This window comes from Cygnus olor, chromosome 10 (assembly GCF_009769625.2).
Source record: "Cygnus olor isolate bCygOlo1 chromosome 10, bCygOlo1.pri.v2, whole genome shotgun sequence".
Lineage (NCBI taxonomy): Eukaryota > Metazoa > Chordata > Aves > Anseriformes > Anatidae > Cygnus > Cygnus olor.
Window position 1 is genome coordinate 9,067,741 of NC_049178.1, and position 16,351 is coordinate 9,084,091.

General features: G+C 38.6%; 1 protein-coding gene across 1 annotated transcript in view; it reads left to right on the top strand.

Annotated features, from left to right (window-relative positions):
* Positions 1–16,351, top strand: part of DOCK3 (dedicator of cytokinesis 3) — a 216,089-nt gene that overhangs the window by 167,906 nt on the left and 31,832 nt on the right. Inside the window, 10 exon segments of the mRNA XM_040568460.1 lie at positions 1,159–1,253; positions 2,841–2,916; positions 3,945–4,045; positions 4,498–4,556; positions 6,727–6,875; positions 9,528–9,613; positions 12,077–12,103; positions 12,222–12,317; positions 14,144–14,204; positions 14,702–14,795. Of these exon segments, the coding sequence (XP_040424394.1) occupies positions 1,159–1,253; positions 2,841–2,916; positions 3,945–4,045; positions 4,498–4,556; positions 6,727–6,875; positions 9,528–9,613; positions 12,077–12,103; positions 12,222–12,317; positions 14,144–14,204; positions 14,702–14,795 (844 nt within the window).

Sequence of the window (16,351 nt, forward strand, 5' to 3'; positions counted from 1 at the left end):
TAACTCATATTCATTCTCATTAAATATTTTTAAAAGCTATCTAAACTATAGTTCGTATTTCATAACAGTGAAAAATGTGTTGTTAAAGTAAAATTTATCTTTATGCTCATAAGAATGAATACAGTTGTATCTCTGACAATCTAAGGATGTGTTCAGCAGTATGACAGAAGCTGAAGATATTATCCCCAACTTTTTTCCAACTATCGGTCTATCAGTTGATCTAATAAAATACATTACCTATCCCTTTAAATATTGCTGTAATAATATTTCCAGTACTTTTTCTTGAATAGGAAAGCACTACGTTCGCTTACCTATATTACATTTAGGCCAAAATGAGGCCAAAAGTCAAGGAGCTTCTGATCCTTTGCTCTTGGCTAAGTTACACCAAGATACTTATTTTCCCCCCAGCCCATCAGAATTAAGGCACAAAGGTAGAACAGTTTTGAATAAATCTAGTACTACCACTTTCTATGCTGTCTTAATTTTGTGTAGAAGAAAAGTGAAACAACAAATCATAATTTGCAATGCTGACTAGTCACCTTTCATCCTCACTGTTCTTCATAGATGTAGAAGTGCAGGTAGTCAAAAATCAGAAATGTTTTCAGGTTTGGGGAATTTTTGGAAAGCAAATGTTCAGTGGAATATGTTTGAGAGATCTTTTCTGCTGTCTGTCAGAAATGAGGTTTTATGTTGCTATTTTAAAAAGGACACGTAGGAGTTCTACTGAGTTTGTGTGTGTGCTTTTTTGTCAAATTTGTGACATAAGTGCAAAGAAATTTGGACAGATGCTGTCATTATTTGAATGCATAAACCAAATAAATAGCTGTGATTCCAACCTGTTTGAAAATAGCTGCAAATTGACACCGGAACTCTGGATGATGGTATGGAAAGTCATATACATTATGCACATAAGGAAGTTTTTCATCTCACTGTAGAAGATTTAAAAGACAGCTACAACCCAGTCAGTACATATTAGATGCAAACAAAATAGAACAATATCCAAGTATTTGTTGTTATCATATTTTCAGATGAATGTCCTGGTGACACAAAGCTCAAGGGGAGCGCGCTCTTAGCTTAAGAAGTGCTTGTAATCAGGAACACAAATTAATCTTCAGCTGCTAATGCTTTTTTTCTTTTTTTTTTTTTTCCTTGCAATAGGAGTTCCTCCTGAAGATTTTTTGTGTATTTCGGAACCTGATGAAAATGAGTGTCTTTCCTCGAGACTGGATGGTGATGAGGTTGCTCACCAGCAAGTAAGTAGAGAAGCAGGTATAAACTTTTAACATTCTATATCCAATTTTTTTCTCCTCAGCTGGACACTTAAACCTGTGCTGCAGTGTTTGATCTGACTGAAATTTGGTGATCAAGGCAGGAACTCTGCAGTACTCATCCTAATTCTTCATTTGTTTTAACAATCCATATCAAATTTGGACTTCTGTTATCATTCTGTTTCTTATACTCTACCAGTATGCACAGGTGTCAGGAATTATAGGTCTAACCTCAAAGCTGAAGTAGCTGCACTGAGGGTAAGAGTGGCACAGCAGATCTCATAACACATGGCAGGGAGCAGGTACCCACAATAAGTTGCTATTAAGTCAGGCTTCTCGTCTCCCTTTCTCTGTAAATGACTACTTTAAATGTCTGTCTTTTCCCATAAACAACACTCCTTAACCTACAGAGAAGAAGGACTCAAAGTTAGAAAAGGAGGGTCAGACCCCAGCAAGGTTACCAAATACATTACAAATAGTTATTTCTCAATAATGTTGTCATTGGCCATTTTAATGCTTAATTTTATCTAATTTTGTTTCTGATGAGTTAAGTACTACGCTGTTTGGAGTGGTAGCAGCATGATGAACAAATGGTGGCTTGAATTATTTACTAGTTTCTTGTTTCATTAGATAAACTAGCTGTAGAATTAGCACTGGCTGAGAACTGGAAGGGTTCCCATTACAGGAAGACGGGCTGGCCAGCTGCTGAGCTGTATGCTCTGCATGTTCACAGAGCTAATGAGAAGTCAAGGAAGTGGATTTCAGTATTTCAAGCTCTCAAATTAAATGAAGTTCTGTAAGAAAATAAGAATCTACATAAAAGAGTAGTTACCTCAGATGCTCTAAGTTACCTAGTTCCCTTTGGTACTATTCTGTTATAAACTCTTAGGCTAAGATACGTGTATTTAGCAGTGTTACTGAAAGTATTGCTTGCATGTGAATGAGAGAGATGCTGGATTTTTTAATGCTATTGTAGCCTTATCCTACATGCTATTTATTAATTCCTGAATTTATCACATGGCTTGATTGCTTTTCCTTGAAGTGTATTTAGCCACCTTCAAAAAGGGGGTGAAGGGAGCCTGGGGGGGCGGGGAGAATTGGAAAAATACTCACAAATATATTGAGTTGAAGCATGTGCCAGATAAAGGACCATAATATAGCCAAGAATTAAAACAGTTCAAGCTTTTTGAGTTGCTGCTCTTTGGAAAAAATATTTCTGTTAAAGTAGGAGAAAGATGGGTGTATTCTTTCATTTCACTGTAGGTAATATAGCTCAGCCATACAAAATAGATGTCATTTGTATACAGGATACATACAAAATAGAATTATAAAAGCTTCTATATAAATCCCCCAAATTACAATAATGATAAAGATTCTTAATTTTATATTACTTAATACAAGCTGTTGATTGAAACACAGAGAATAAGTGACTTCTGTGCAAATCTAGCAGTAAAAACTAAGAATGCCTGTCTCTGTATGTATAGTAAAATCAGCACCACAAACCACTGTGATATGATTTATACTCCAGATTCAAATGTTTTCTCTTTTCTTTTTTTCTTTTTTTGACTGCAGTATCATAGTTACAACAGTTCAGTACCTGTCTTCCGCACTGCACAAGAATTTCACAGAAACAGACTTCGATTTTAAAGTAAGGATTGATACTGAGAAAATATTACAACATGTTTAAACTAGTAGTACCACAGGCACAAGAGCTATATTAGCGATTATACTTGCAGCATTCATTTGATTATCTATGAGGAAAGATGATGTAACCGATGAACGAGAGGAATTTGAATCTGCTGTGGATTGAGGGAAGTAGAACAGAATGCTCAAACCTAGTAAATGGAGGCCTTTGTAAAGGAAACAAATGCCTACGTAAGCAGTGGAGGTAATGAAGCCTGTTGTCAGGCCTAATAAAATAGGAACTCGAACAGTGCTTTTCCTGAAGTCAGGGCGTTCATAATCTTCCTCTCCCAGAGGCCTCTCTCTTTGGTTGTTGACTTAAAACTTGGAGGAACACAGTATCTTAGAGTGTTTTCCCTATGTCTGATGTGCTTGAAAGCGGTCACAAGCTCAGTGTTGCTAAGGAAAAGCAGCCAGATGTGTACCTTTCTTTGCACATGCGCGCACACAGCCTTAATGTATAAGCCTCATTTCTTTCAAAAAACAGACTAAATTATAAAGCTCTCGTTCATAATATAATGTAATCTCTGTTTTGTGTTTTGTTTTTTTTGTTGTTGTTGTTGTTTTGTTGTTGTTTCAAGGGATAAAATCTGCTTAGCCTAGAGAAAGAGAACAATTTAAACTTTTGTGAAGTGGCCAAGTTTAGTCATTTTTAAGCTTCGGTGCTAAGAGTAAAGCTTAGTGACATTGAATCACAGAATCACAGAATTGAAGGGGTTGGAAGGGACCTTTCATTGAAAGATCATCGGGTGCAACCCCCCTGCCAAAGCAGGTTCCTTAGATTGCCTTCTTTAATATCTTTTCCTATCAGTTTTTAACCCTTGGTGTCCTTAAGAGTTTAGTATCTCGAGTCAAGAGGCATATTGATTGTTACATCTTTATTACAAAAAGGAAAGTCTGATTCTACATACAAAAGAACATATGTCCTCCTACACTTGTTTAAAACTTACTCATTGGAGTGTAATGTTATAAAACTTCCTTTCTGCGTTACAGGTGTGGAACTCCTATTTCAGCCTGGCAGTGTTGTTCATAAATCAGCCAAGTCTGCAACTAGAAAATGCCACACCAGCTAAGAGAAAGAAGATTCTAGATAAGTAAGAAGACTTTTTGTTGGCTTCCCAGTCTTTTCTGCCACCTGAAAAATTGAGGCTTCTTTTTCTATCATAAGTCCCTGTGATTTATGATGGAACTTGGGATGTAGAAGTGCTTGGGAAATAAATAAATCTCCTAATACAGTGCTCAGTGATAATTTTTTTCATATTCTTATGTTGATTTAAATGTGAATTCAATGGAACAGGCTTCCTGGAGAGGTAGTTGATTCCGTCTGTCTGTAAGTGTTGGAGGCGTTTGAATAATGCCCTTAACAATACGCTATAACTTTTGGTTAGCCCTGAAGTGGTCAGGCAGTTCGACTTGATGATCCATGTAGCTCCCTTCCTTCTATTCCAATTCTATTCTTATTCTATTTTATTCCTTATTTTTTTAAATGTCACCGCCTTTGCTGGTGTTTTTTCCATTAGGCAGTTGTCTATCTCCTCTCTTACAGATATGGTGATATGAGAGTGATGATGGCATATGAGCTCTTCAGCATGTGGCAGAACCTGGGTATGACTCTTCCTTCTCTGTCTTAACAACCGAAGCCAAAGTAACCCCATATTTCAGTTAGATTTTTTTAATTTATTTTAGTATCATGTATTACTTTACATTTCTCTTAGTTGTAAAACAAGGAAGCACTTCTCTTCTACCAAAAATATTCTGCAGCATCATAGTCTCTACTTCATTTGTGTAATGTGTTCCTACCAATTTGAATGCTTTCTTCTCAAATGTGACAGTGGTAGGCTTTGTTTTTGGCATGTCAATGACAGTTTTTATGTAGCTGCAAATATAAAATCAGCTTATTTTAATCCCTTCAACTGTGCCGCAGTCTGCTTCAAATGGAGGTACTCTCTGACTTCTGTGTCTATTTCCTGGCTGTAAAGCAAATATTTACATTTTCACAGATATAATTAATTTTATCAATCTGCATATGATTCAAAAGCCAAAGTTGTTATGATGCAAAATTATAGCTACAGGTGTTTGATTATAGTGCCCAGAAGTGACATACCGTAAAGCTTCTTTTTTGTCTTCTTCAGGCATTTAGTATGCATATAGTAACAAATTCTACATTACTGCTTAAAAATACCCAAAACAGAACATAAAATTTCAACTTCTATAATTTATGTGACCTTTTCTTATATATTTTGATAAAGAAACTAAGCATATTACACAATGGGGAATCTTGCTACTGGTCTCAAAAGGTAAATGGAGAATTTTCATCTAGGACTTGTGCTTTGAGAAGTGTTCTGCAGCAGTCTTGGGTTTAGGTAGTTCAGGATTTTATTAATAAAACAGCCAAATAACTTCTGTACTAGATGAGAGCAAGTCCAGCTAGGCCAGTATCCTGTCTCGGTCAGGGATCAAAAATGAATACCTATGGAAACATTTGAGGACAAAGGAAGCATATAGTATGCTAGAGGAAAATAAAAAAAAATGTTGATAGCAATCACAGATTATGCAAGGTTCTGAGAACAGTTAAATCATTAAAAGAGCAAAGGAATGATGCAAATGAAATTGAGTAACTTGATAATGCGGCTGCAAGCAAGTAATATATTCAAAAAGCCAAATACAAACTTTTTATATGTAGAAACGTATGTAGGACTGCTATTCAAGAAAAGAAACTACAAATGTATCATGCTGATAATCAGCTGAATGGGAACTACCTGTAAAATGCCATGAGTAAAAACAGTAACATGATCTTTGAGAAAATATATAAGAATCTTAAGTAAGAGAAGGAGGACTATATTACTGCTGCAGTTTTTTCATAGGTGCACTTGATTTTAGAACAGTTAGTCTGGCCCTGCAGCTTATAAAAACCAAAGACAAGTTCAACAGAGTTCAGAAGACAATTAGGAAGATGACTACAGAAGTAAAAAAGAAAAAAACCTTAATCAAAAAGACTAAATAAGCCTGAGTTGTCTTGCACAGCTAAGATGGTACAGGCAGACTCAATCACAGTCTTGAAGTATCTGTGTGGGGAATAGAAAGCTCTCTAATATAACAGAAATCAAATAACTGGAAAAATATCTTAGAAAACTTTAAATATGAAGAAAGAAGTCTATTATATACATATACAGATAAAGGTATTTATTACTGAGCCTTGTTCCGAATATAGCTATTCCGATTTATTCTCTGCAGCTACAAAGTAAGCAGGCCACAGAAGAGGTTGTTAGTAAATGCCTTGAGTTGCTGTTGCTGAGAATCAATGCTATTTTGTCCTAAGTCAAGGTCAGCAATGAAATTGTGACTTCTATAGCACTGAGGACAGAGAGCTCTCTAGTTATTTAAAATCTAGTTATGTTCTACTAAACATAGTTATTCTCACCAACCCTTCCCAATACTTTCTTTCATAAATTAAAAGTATCTGTCCTTTTTTCCCCCTGGTTAGTATGTTTTAGTTTGTTTGTCTTCAATGGTTTGAATTCCATTACAAATGAAATGCAATGACAGTTTTTGCTGAAGGCTTTGGCATTGAAATTAAAAATGCAGACTGCAGGAAATGGTGTAAAGCAAGCTGTTGTTTCAGTCCTTTTAGGAAAAGAATGTACTTGCTTTCTTCATGTTGATGCCTATTACTTTGCATTGGGCCTATTATTGTCATTATTGCAGAGGCTCCCTTCCTTCTCAGTGACAGATAACAAATGCTTTTATTTAATCACAATTGCTTTGTGTTGTACAGGTGAACATAAGATTCACTTTATTCCGGGAATGATTGGCCCCTTTCTTGGTGTTACGCTTGTTCCACAACCAGAAGTCCGAAATATCATGATCCCTATCTTCCATGACATGATGGACTGGGAGCAGAGAAAGAATGGCAACTTCAAACAGGTGAAGTAGCTTCCCAGGCATCTGCAGTGTTCTTTTTCTTGCTCTGTCTGTCTTGCAATACCCAGCTGGAAGCAAGGAGTTTGCATCTGTTGAACCATTTCTGATGGTGAGGAAGATGTGATGCAGATCTATAAAAGCAGAAAATTTGAAGCATCATTCACAAAAGATTACAGGACTCCCGGGATTATTTAGGCAGTGCACTTTAGAGCTGGCTACGTTTCCTGTGAAAATATAGAAGAGCAACGTGCTCGTCACATCAGAGATGAGAAAGAGAAAAGAATTTCTTTGGTCCTGGGCTCTCACTGCTCTCATTGGTTTCCATGTAGATCATTAGTCAGTCACTAAGTGGGTAAGACCGGGAACCACAAATGGAGACTTCAAGGTTTAGCCAGTATTTGTGAAAATAGTGGTCTTTGCTTCTCCGGCAAATTTCTAGCCAGAAGGCAGTATTGTATAACTAAATAATTATGCCATGCTTTGAAACAGGCTTTGTGACTTGTATATTCTTGGAGAAATTGCAGCATTTCTCCTGAATGCTTATGTCCAACAACAGTTCTGTAGTTCCCACCTGCCATGAGCTATGATTGCAGAACAGGCAGAGGAGTCCTCATTTTGTTGCTCAGTCATGGTCAGAGAATTGCTTGAATTTTCCACTGCATAAAACAGATCCTAAAAGTTCAAAGTAGTAACAACGAAGTGTAGGTTTGGAATGGATCCTTAGAGGACATTGCTTCATTGTCATTGTGTTTGGGACAATAGTGAGGGCAAGTATCTACAGATAGGTACGCTGAAGGAGGCAATGCTAGTGTACAGTTAAACAACACAAACCGTTTCCAGAAATACTTAATGATTGGACCTTTTGTTTAAATTACCATAATTCACGTGATTATTAACCACATTAAATGTCAGTTCTAATCATTCCAGGAGAATAACAGACCTTTCCCATAACCTGGTATATCAAAGGCTGTGTGGAAGAGTATTACCAAGGGCTTATGGTTTTTTCCCTCCTTGCTTCAACTCCTTTGACTGCTATTATTATTATTACTACTACTACTACTACTATTATTATGGTGGCATTTGATCACGGTACTCTTTTTGCTTTAGGTGCTATATTAGCATAACAATAGAACAGTTTCTGCTCTGGCATTTACAGTTAGAAGTACCTACAGTCATCTTCTAGTTTCTGGATCTATTTATACTTTCTACATGACAGATGAACTTCTCATAATCATCATATAATTTTTATGCTTGTTCATATGTTGTAAGCTACAGCCATAAAAATCTTTCTTAATTTAATCATGGAGCTAATTCTCACACTGAAGCATGTATCGTAATTTTGTAAGACTAAAGATAGAAGGTTCATCTAGATTAGTGAGAACGAAATGTATAGTTGAATAGTACAAGATGCATTAAACCTTACTAGCATAAGCAGCTGGAACCAAGAAGTTAATTTTTTGTCCATTGTAATGTTAGACAGCTGGACAGATGCTTTGCAGAATTCTGTCAAATTGTTGTAGCTTACAGACTAAGAGACAGGTGTTTTTTTTTTTAGTTTTGAATTCTGTTGTCTTTTTGAATACTAAATTGGTCGTTAGAAAATACAAAAATCCTGGAAATTCACTTTCATGCTTTTTTTTTTCCAGTAGCTTGTTTTAACATGGTAATTTTTCAGCAATACTAGAGAACAATGCAGTCTGATTCATGGACTAAATCAAGTCTCCCTTTAATGATTTCACTAGCAAGAGTGCCAATTCCATTTGTGTGTCACTGGGTGATTTACTCTTCCTTCTCATCTTTACTTACTTTGCAGTTTGGCAGCTGAAAAACTGAGAAACTCAAACTATGCTAATCTTTGAATAAAAACAAGTGATAATTCTACAAGCCATTTCAACCTTTAGACACCTGTCTTCATTAGTGTTGAAAGTATGTTCTTTACAAGACTTTGAAGAGCGCACAATTTTTTTCTTTAATATTGGATACAATGGTTTCTGCACTTGAACCAATTTTATTGGAATATCTGATCTCAAACTTGACAATAGGACGTATTAGACAAGGGGAGAAATGAATGCATATTCGTGACCTTTCTAAGGGAAGGGCAACATAATGATACCGTTCTGTTCCTTTATATAAGTGTGAAAAGAAAATGCATCATATATACATAGAGAAGCTTGATAAAAAAGAGTTTAATGAACAAATTACATTCCAATGCAATTATGTCTGGATGGCTGGAAATCAGTTAGCTACCAGCAGAACCGTCACAGCAGGCTAGTGGTGATCATGCCATAAACTGGCTTCTCTGCATGGATATTCAATTTATGGTACAGGATATATTTTTCACAGAAAGTGTGTTCAGAGTGATTTATTTGTTGAGAGAATAAATATCAAAAATTGCTGTGAAGAATCAACATTATCTCCCCTGGGATGTTCGTTTAGACTCTGATAAGCAAATGGATAATTTAATTTTAGCCCTGTTATTTCACTGAAAAAAAATAAGAAAAGTGTTTCCATTTAACTGAGATACAGAGAAATAAATCACTCACACAAAGAAGGTGGGGCAGCCTGCAGGACAATATTCTTTCAGTCCTCCTTGTGTTTGGTACTCTTGTCTTCTGCATGAACAGCTAATTTGTAACCAGTCACTTCTTCATCCAGGTGGAAGCTGAGTTGATTGATAAGCTGGACAGCCTGGTATCTGAAGGAAAAGGTGACGAGAACTACAGAGAACTCTTCAGCCTACTGTAAGCTATGCTAATTTCTGCTTGCTCTGCATTCTGTGGGGTCACTAAAGGAGTCTAAGTAGTGACCTGTGCTGCAGTAGCAGCTTCAGGGCTGATCTTCAGAGAAAGCAGTAGAAAGTTTTCTGGCAGGTTTTTATGACATGGCTGTCAGGAAAACAGAAATGTGTCACTCTGATTCTGAAAAGAATATAAAAATTAAATTTTTCCTTGTTTTTGTTCTGTGAAATCTAATATAAGGCTCCATAGGTAAGTCATTAACGTCCTCCTATAAAAAATTGATCTGCTAAAGGAACGGGTGCCTTTCTTTTTTTTTACCTTAGCAATACGTGAAATCAGGGCCTTGGAACGATTTAGAGAAAGTCTAGCAAGTCAGGCCTTGTTAGAGCAAGAGGTTTTCCTCAACGTTTTCCTTTGCTGCTTACAATTTTTGAAGGTCATTGAGTTGATTCAACAGTTGTAAGTTTATTCCTCCGGAGTCGGTCATGACAGTGTTTACACTCCCTTTCACACCAAATACACAGTACTCATAAGGATAAACTTAAGAGTGGAAACAGTCTAGGAGATTCCTGGAGTGTTATGAGAATAAATACATGAGAAATAAATACATGAGGCACACTAGTACCACTGCAGTGGGGACCAGAAAAGTACTTAAGTCCTTGCCATTCAAGAAAGGAACCTGCATCGGAAATAGTGTGGCCAGCAGGACCAGGAAAATGATTGTTCTCCCCGTAGTCAGCACTGGTGAGCCCACACCTCGAGTACTGTGTTCAGTTTTGGGCCTCTCACTATAAGAAGGATATTGAGTTGCTAGAGCATGTGTAGAGAAGAACAATGAAGCTGGTGGAGGGACAAGGAAATGACATAGGAGGAGCAGCTGAGGGAATGGGGATTGTTTAGTCTTGAGAAAAGAAGGCTGAGGGGAGACCTCATTGCTCTCAACAGCTACCTGAAAGGAGCAGCAAGGAAGGTGCCGGTCTCTTTTCTCAAGTAAACAACTGGTAGAATGTGAGAAAATGGTCTCAAATTGCACCAGGGGAGATTTAGATCGGATATTAGGGAGAATGTCTTCACAGAGAGGGTGATCAAGCACTGGAACAGGCTGCCTGGGGCAGCGGTGGAGTCCCCATCCCAGGAGGTATTTAGGAGATGTGAAAGTGGCACCAGGGACATAGTTTAGTGATGGGGTTTTGCAGGCCAGGTTGGTGGTTGGACTTGGTGATCTTGAAGGCCTTTTCCAACCTAGATAATTCTATGATTCTATCTTCCAGACAATTTTATGTGGCCCCCAATTGTATGGAGGCAGTTTAAGGCATAAACCTTTGTATTTCTCAGTTTACATTTACACATTCATTCATTGTCAAGATAAATAAGCCAGCCCATCCTGTATGCTCATCCTTAGAAAGCATGTAAATCTATTCTGTTTTGATTTCTGCATATTCAGCCTCGAGAAGTCTGGCACTTCATGTCTACAGATAAATATATTTCATGTTTGTTTGTGTTTTTTTTTTTTAAAAGAAAGAAAATATCTTTTTATTTTTATTCACCTGGCAAGAAGAATGTTCAACTTTTCATTAGCTCCAGAAGAAGGTACTTGATAGCTGAAACGTTAAGAATTCAGGGACCATAGTTTCACTTATTTGTAGATGATAATGACTGCATGTGTAGCCAAGAAAAATAACCTTGAACTTGAAGTCCAGCAACCTTTTAGTTTGTACTTGTACTGTCTTTTCTGAGAATACTGTCAGCTTTGAGGAAACAATTCCACAGAATTGGAAAATCTCATCTCTTTTCTCACAAACTTAATAAATGCACCGTGAAATAAACAGTTGGCCCTGACTTCTGTTGTCTCAGCTGTACTGGTGAAGTGTGAATTGGGTCCCGTGGTTGGAAATTATTTCAGTATAAAAGAGTTTGGTTGGAAATTATTTCAGTATAAAAGAGTTTGCCTGTTGTGAGGACATGTAAGACACCTAACAGTATTTCTTTGTCAGTATGTAAGTGGCAAGTTCTTTGACCAGAGATCAGTTTCAGGAAACTAGCATGTAAATTTGCTTTCTTTTCTCATTTTTTAATGTGATTTTCAGTGTTCTTACTCTAGCCTTTTCTCTTTCTTCTCAGTCATCTCAGTGATGTGCTGCCTGTATTGTTTAGCTTGCTGATCAGAAAAATATCGCTTTCATTTATGTACAGTTTAATAAATTGTGATGCAAGGTTAGTTGGTTGCTGATTAGAGACCAAAATTAATGTGAGGATGTACGAAGAGGAATTTGCATTAGGTTTAGACTCCCTTCCAACTTGTGATTGCTGTTAGTAGTATTTACGCTACAGATAATAATGTGGGAATCAACTGTTGCCATGAACATTGCTATCTTTTACATATTTTGTATGGCAATGTGAGGATAATTTTCCTTTTCCTGTCAATTCTGTAATTTCCTTGTCTTTGCTTCATGCTGCCTGGAGTAGAACCCAGCTCTTTGGGCCTTATCCCAGGTAAGATAGTAATTCTGTGTACTTGTCTCATGAGGGAGAAACGAAGTCGTCTGCAGCTGTCTGCATGCACTACACTGTTTCCCCGGATGCCTTATCTGCTCTTTTCATCTCTGAACAGTTTGCTGGAGAAGATTGAGCAGGAAACCTGGCGGGAGACTGGAATCTCTTTTGTTACATCAGTTACTCGCCTCATGGAGCGTCTGCTTGACTATAGGTATCTGGCAACAACAGTAATATGTTCTGAGTATATGTATTAGAAGTTTTAGTATCAAATTTCTTTTGTACAGGGAATGTTTTTATGGTTTATCAAGCTGCATGCTTCTCTGATGGCAGGTATTACATCTGCAAGCCTACCTCACTGCTGCAGGATTCTGAGTAGAAATCCAAAGTTCACAGCTCCAGAGCCCTAATTCTTATTCTTGTATGCTCATTCCCAAAAAACAACAAAGATGAAGTTGTTCATTCTTAGTTTTGGACTAAGGTTTATTCAGGTTGCTAAATGATTTATTCCTTTTAGCTTTGAAGTGATCTTGCCTAATTAAGCAATATACATGCTAAATGTAAGAATGGTTCTAAATGGCTTGCTGAACCAAGGTCTTTGACACATGCTGAACGCCTCATCTAAGTAGGCAGGGTTAAAAAACTTCATCTGAGGAAAGCCTGACATGTCAGCTGGTGATTTGTGTGCAAGACTCCACTACAAACTAGACATCCTCTGTTTGGATTTAGACTAAAGCTTGCAGGACTATTGTGAGCTTTGATTTAGTTACAAAAACATATTTTACTTTCTAGTTTGTGTGTGCACACTCAGAGTTATTTTTATGGAACAGGAGGCAATTAGAAACTATATAGTACTGCCACATATATTTCTATCTTTAGCCTACTGACGAGAGTTCAAATCATTTTTTTTGTTTTTCTGCTGTTCATTATAGGTGAAAGCCTGTGACTAGGCTGGGTGTTCAGCAATCCCAAATTCTTTTCTGTGCTTTTTAGTTTGTTCTTTTTGTTGTCCTGAACAGTTTGATCCAATCTCCTGTGTTGTTTTTTTTTCTTGACAACTGCCATACAACTACTAAGAAAGACCAAATATCTGAGAGACATTTAAAGAGAATGCAAGGGAGCTGACTTTTTTAATGGAATTTGCTATCAACGCAACTTGTATGAACAGATACTCATTTTCATGCTTAATTTCAGGAACAGATACCAGTTTTTAACTGATACTCAATATGCAGCGGAATATTTCATTCCCTGAGCAGAGCAGGATAGGGAACTGTATGAAAATTTGGAAACACCCAGATGAAGTGTGTCAGCTGCTGTGATAGTTCTGCAAATCACATAGAGAGCTATGAAGTGAAGAGCTCCGCTAATCAGTTTTGACATGTTGTGGAGCCCAGATGCCAACTAGCTGACAGTGTAGTTCTCAGGAAAGTTTGTAGTGTCACTGCTTTAAAAAATTTGTCTTGCCTTCACAAATGAATGTGACTTTCTCAAGTCAAAATTGGTAATTTCTGAGGCCTTTTTCTTTTGTGCTGCTTACATCAAAATTATTTATAAAAATTGCAGAATCCACAGATTTTTTGTTTGTGTGATTTATCTTACCTGTGAAAAAATCAGTAATCTAGTCTAAATCAGTCAGGTTGTATCTTTCAGGATGCCAACACTACATTAGATACCTGAATTTCTGAAACCTAGTCCTTTGACTAGGGAACCACTAAACAATTACATCTGGGTAAATAACTTTTCACTTTTATGGTAGCTTTTTAGTTATGAAGATGTTTGACTACTGCCATCTGGTATTTGTTCAGAGTTGTAAGAAATGCAGTGGTCACTTCAGGTGCTTGTTCTCAGATGCCATTAAGGCAGTTTTTATATCGTTTAGGCCATATTATGGAATTTTTTCTTAGAGCAACTGTATAAAATAAAGTATATGGTTCACTGTTTTTTGTGATCCAAGGAAACTCTGGACGTTAAGATAGCTTCAAATGTATTTTAAAAGGAAATTTTGCAGGTGCATGTTTCAACATTACTCTGCTTTCTTAGGGATTGTATGAAAGGCGATGAAACAGAAAACAAGAAAATTGGCTGCACTGTTAACCTTATGGTAAAGATTTTTTCCTTATGTTTATCTCTTTGTGATACTGTGCAATGTAATTGAAGCAGGAATGGGGAAGGTTGGGTAGGAATCTGTGTCAGCAATTGTAGGTTCAGAATCTGAGCACTGGCATGACAGAAAATGATGGGTTGGGAGGATCCCCTGGAGGTCTGTGGTCTAACTTCCTGCCTTTAGGCTGGGCTCTCCAACTTTAAGCTGGGCTTCTCAGGGCCTTGTCCAGCTGAGTTCTGAATATCTCTGTGACAGAGGCCCCACAACCTCTCTCACCTTTTCTTCCAGGGTTTGACTGTACCATCATTTTGAAAAAAAATCACTACATGAAAAAGTTAGTGGGTTAAATCAGTGTGAATGTGAAAAGAATTAGTCCTTTCACCTTACACTAATAATGTATTCTCTTTCCAGTACCTATATACATACACAGATGCTACTGATTGTCTTGAATGAAGGAAAATTCTCAATGAAAATAAAAATCCTCTCTTTTACAGAATTTCTATAAGTCGGAAATTAACAAGGAAGAGATGTACATCCGCTATATCCACAAGCTGTGTGACATGCACTTACAGGCTGAGAACTATACAGGTTAGTAAGAACTATACAGGTTAGTAAGACATCATACAGGGTCTGTTTGAAATCCTAGTGAAAGTTTTTGACTCTTCTGATGTTATTCTCTAACATCTCTTGAATTTGTTTCAAAAACTTCTGTTATGGATCAGTTCACTGTTAAGACCAGCCCTCAGGAATCTCTGACCCTAGAGACAAGGGAGGAAGACTGGAGAAAGGAGGACTTTCCCTTGGTCAAAGAGGATCAGGTCAGAGATCTCTTAGGCAAACTCGACACCCACAGATCCTTGGGCCCAGATGGAATGCATCCATGAGTACTGAGGGAACTGGCAGATGTTATTGCTAGCCCACTCTGCATCATCTCTGAAAGGTCATGGAGAACAGGAGAGGTGCCTGAGGACTGGAAGAAAGCCCACGTCACCCCAGTATTGAAAAAGGGCAAGAAGGAGATTGGTGGATCACCTGGAAAGGTGATGGAATCACTCATCCTGGAGGCCATCTCCAAGCACATGGAGAAGAAGAAGGTGATCAGGAATAGTCAGCATGGGCTCACCAAGGGGAAATCATGCTAGACCAACCTGATGGCCTTCTATGATAGGATGACTAGCTGGGTGGATGAGGGAAGAGCAGTGGATGTTGTCTACCTTGATTTCAGTAAGGCTTTTGACACTGTCTCCCAAGACCCATGTCTTCCCATAGGCAAGCTCAGGAAGTGTGGGGATAGATGAGTGGCAGTGAGGTGGATTGAGAACTGGCTGGATGGCAGAGCTCAGAGGGTTGCGCTCAGCAGCACAGGGTCTAATTGGAGGCCTGTAGCTAGCGGTGTCCCCCAGGGGACAGTACTGGGTCCAGTCTCATTCAACTTATCCGTCAACGACCCGGATGAGGGAACAGAGTGCACTCTCCACAAGTTTGCTGATGACACAAAGCTGGGAGGAGTGGCTGATACCCCCGAGGGCTGTGCTGCCATTCAGAGGGACCTGGACAGGCTGGAGCATTGGGCAGTGCAGAACCTCGTAAAGTGCAACAAAGGCAAGTGCAGGGTCCCGCACCTAGGGCGGAATAACCCCGTGCACCAGCGCAGGCTGGGGGCTGACCTGCTGGAGAACAGCTCTGCAGAGTAGGACCTGGGAGTCCTGGTGGACAGCAGGCTGACCAGGAGCCAGCAACGTGGCCTTGTGGCCAAGAAGGCCATCGGGATCCTGGGGTGCCTTAGGAAGTGTGGCCAGCAGGTCGAGAGAGGTGATCCTGCCCCTCTGCTCAGCCCTGGTGAGGCCCCACCTGGAGTGTTGTGTCCAGGTCTGGGCTCCCCAGGACAAGAGGGACGTGGAGCTGCTGGAGCGAGGCCAGCGGAGGGCTACAAAGATGCTGAGAGAGGGCAGGGGCATCTCTCCTATGAAAGGCTGAGAGAGCCGGCCCTGTTTAGCTTGGAGGAGAGAAGACAGAGAAGGGATCTTATCAATGTGTGCAAATACCTGAAGGGAGGGTGTCAAGAGGATGGGGCCAGACGCTTTTCAGTGGTGACCAGTGACAAGACAAGAGGCAACAGGCACAAACTGAGACCCCTTCTTTGT